At 45.3% G+C, this 3,576-nt stretch overlaps 1 protein-coding gene across 1 annotated transcript in view; it reads right to left on the reverse strand.

Moving 5' to 3' along the window:
* Positions 1-5: 5 nt before the first annotated feature.
* Positions 6-3,576, reverse strand: part of LOC109481291 (protein transport protein Sec24C-like) — a gene marked incomplete at its 3' end in the record, with an annotated part of 15,210 nt that continues 11,639 nt past the window's right edge. Inside the window, exons 18-24 of the mRNA XM_019783825.1 lie at positions 3,427-3,462; positions 2,670-2,766; positions 2,137-2,282; positions 1,612-1,750; positions 1,033-1,151; positions 660-839; positions 6-113 (exon numbers count right to left, since the gene is read on the reverse strand). Coding sequence (XP_019639384.1) covers positions 6-113; positions 660-839; positions 1,033-1,151; positions 1,612-1,750; positions 2,137-2,282; positions 2,670-2,766; positions 3,427-3,462 — 825 coding nt within the window. The remainder of the gene's footprint in view (positions 114-659; positions 840-1,032; positions 1,152-1,611; positions 1,751-2,136; positions 2,283-2,669; positions 2,767-3,426; positions 3,463-3,576) is intronic.

A 3,576-nucleotide genomic window follows, 5' to 3' on the forward strand; every position in this document is an offset into this window, starting at 1 on the left:
GTTAGGAACATGGAGACTCCGTTTTCCAACAGGTAAACTCCGTTATCCTTCAGCCGCTCGATGGAACACCTGATCGCTGTGGGAACGTCGTCCTTGTCTGGGCTCAGGTTGTGCTGTAGGAGGAGGGAGAGATGTTAGTTATGTGTGGTTAGGAACATGGAGACTCCGTTTTCCAACAGGTACACTCCGTTATCCTTCAGCCGCTCGATGGAACACCTGATCGCTGTGGGAACGTCGTCTTTGTCTGGGCTCAGGTTATGCTGTGGGATGGAGGGGGGGATGTTAGTTAGGTTTGGGTTTGTTACATGTACAAAATATCTATGGTGGAGACCTTGGGGTTTCAGTGTCATTTTCCCTTTTTGAATAGATTGTATGATTCTGAAATGACAGGACATACCTTTAAGACATTGCCAAAATCTGTCTGTGTTGTTTTTTCTTTCATCCTGTCGTCAGCTCTGCACTTGGAGGTACACAAAAATGGCAGAGGAAACTGTCATAGTGGCAGTGGCTATGCTGAAACAGAACAGTCACTGACAAAAGAAAGTGGTTCCTACCAGAAACTGACCATTATCTGCTTGACCATTATCTGTTTCTCGGTATCTCATTACCTAGATTACCTTCATCAACATAGCTGTTCCTGCAGTTCTGACCATACTCACCAGGGGGAGTAACCTCGGGTAGAAGAAAGCCCCAGAGGATGAGATGTCCATGGAGCTGAGGAGGTGCATGAGCCAGGCGCGGTCGTCTGTCGACGTCTCCGCCCCTCCCTGCAGCGCGTCGCTCTTCAGCACACAGTTCACGTACAGGGGCAGCAGCTTCATGCACTCTGGCAGGATTAACTGGGGGGGAGATAGAATTTTAATACTGACCCTAACTCTAACACTAACCCTAAGGTAGCTACAGACTTCTCACACATACACACACATACACCGTCACACACACATACACACCCACACACACCCACACATACACCATCACACCCACACTCACACAATGGTAGGTGGTAGAGAGAAAGTGCAACAAGACACCCACCTGTCCTGCGGATGAGGGGCTGGCACAGTTTTTCCTGTACGTAGCCAGGATGTTGGCACACTGGGCCATCAGCTGCTCACGGATGGCTTTGGGAGTGGAGTTCACCACGGATCTCACAGCTGCAGGGGAAGAAACATCATTTTATAAGTCTCCATAGTTTAGATAAAGTAAGAAAACAGCTCCTCATATCTCAAAATGACTATTTTGTTACCAAAATCGTCTACCAGATACATTTGACCCAGTGTTGACGTCACACTTCAAAGAAGCCACATGACAAGCTTCACTGGGTCAGTCTACTGAGGAAGACCAGAGTGACTGGTCGAAAGCTTTAGGTAAGAGAACTTCTTTGTGTTGGATCTAAAGTTTTAACTCTAAACAAAAGTTTTAACTCTAAACAATTCTTGGTGAGAGAATTTCTTTGTATTGGATCAAAAGTTTTAACTCAATTTTGTTTAAAACAATTTTGTTACCCCTGATATAATCACACACATTCTACGAACAAAAGTTTTCATAAAAACTTTGGGCTTCCCTCCTACATCAAAACTGTTGCCATGACAACAGGTTACCATGGAAACGGACCTTGTTTGGACAGAATATTCATGATGGCGTCCATCTCGCAGCTCTTGTAGAGGTCGGCCATGGTGCTGCAGCAGTTCAGCGAGAGGTTGTGCACTCTCAGTCTCCTCTGCCCGCTCACACTGGTGTACAGAACTGCACACTGGAGAAGTTAATGTAGAATGTTAAAGATCTGCACAACAGAAATGTACAACATTAGACAACTACACAACTACCTGATAGAAATTTCCATCAGCTGCTCAGCTTGCCTCTATGGTTGGGCGAGATTTGAACCCTAACCGCGTGATCCAAACTCAGAACTCACCTGAATGCATGCCCCAAGCTCTTCGCTGAGCTTGTCCCTAGAGTTGGGCAAGATTCGAATGTTGTATCACATCGCTCTAGGATTGGGTGAGATTTGAACCCCTAACCATTATCATCCAAAAGCACACCTCACCTGAACGTACGCCCCAAGCTCTTCGCTGAGCTTGTCTCTAGAGTTGGGCGAGATTCGAACCCTGCACCACGTGATCCAAAAGCAGAACTCACCTGAACATAAGCCCCCAGCTCCTCGCTGAGCTTGTCGTCATGTTTGAAGTCCACAGCGACGGCCTTGTCACAGTCCATGGCGGCCAGCTCCACGTCTGTCGTGTTGGACATGTAGAAGTTCCCCAGGAAGTCTGTCGGCCGGAAACCTGGGAGGGATACAATGAGCAATCAATCAATCCATTAATCAATCAATCAATCATCCTCAGGTGTAAAAACAGGATCAGAAATTGCAGACAATTCAATTGGGAGGGAAAGTTTGTCCCTGAGTAGCTTTCATGACACAGGAGTCTCGTATAGCATCCACAGGTCTACAATTTCTCAGGAAAATGTGAAAAAGATGACAAAACTTAGAAAAACATAGAAAAGTATCATGACAAGGTTAACAGTTTCATTTTGCAGGAGGAAACACAGGTGTTCGAAATGTTTTTTTTCTTTAGCACAGTGTTACACATTTGCAATGCATGTTGGCATGAATTTGTGGTGGAGAGGTCACCATGAAAACAAATCCACACGTGAGCATTTTTGGTTCTGACCTGTGCTGGTGCGGACTCTCATGATGGCGTCGAACACGATTGGTCGCTGGATGTCCTGCGTCAGGTCCTGGATAAACCGCTCACCGTCATTCACCGCCTGGCAACCAATCACAGACGAGCAACATTAACCACTGGCCAATCACAGACAAGCAACATTAACCGCTGGCCAATCACAGGTTACCATGCGTCAGGCCATCACAGAAACATGGTTCGACATTTACTGACCAATCACAGGTAACCATCACCAGGAGTCAACCAACCACAGATCACCTTAAGTTGACCAATCATAAGTTGACCAATCACGGGTGTCCATGAGTAGACATTGCTTTCCTTACCCCGTTTTTTTTACACTGGTCCCACCACAAGAAATCTCATTCTGCATTTTCTTCTTACCAGAATTCCAAGTCACCAAAACATCAATCCCTTATGTACCTTCAGCTGTTATTCACCTCAGTAAGTTTTAGCCCACTGTATCCATCAACATTCGTCTAAGCTAGGACACCACATTTCTACTGTACATGTAGCAACCTTAACCCCAGAAGTATTAGGGCACCAGGATATACATGTACAGGGGAAGTGTATCAACTCAGTATCAGGATGTCTGGAATCAAGAGATTTCATTGTTTCCTGATTGACCATTATACTTATAATTATTAGTGTGTTTTTGTATTAGTGGGATTATGAACAAACTCAAACTGTCATATTAAAGAAAGGGGTGGGAGGGGGATGGAATCATGACATTGCTGAAATACGTTACCTCCATAGGATTATGGTGTTGACCGGTTTGTTCCGTCTATTTTTGCACAAAAGGTAGGAACGGCGGCACATGAAACAAAAACCAACAAAAAACATCCATGCACAGTCAGATAGGTTAGAACTTAGAGAGCAGGCAGGGAATTAGAGGGAT

This window comes from Branchiostoma belcheri, unplaced genomic scaffold (assembly GCF_001625305.1).
Source record: "Branchiostoma belcheri isolate BF01 breed outbred unplaced genomic scaffold, Haploidv18h27 scaffold55, whole genome shotgun sequence".
NCBI classification, from domain to species: domain Eukaryota; kingdom Metazoa; phylum Chordata; class Leptocardii; order Amphioxiformes; family Branchiostomatidae; genus Branchiostoma; species Branchiostoma belcheri.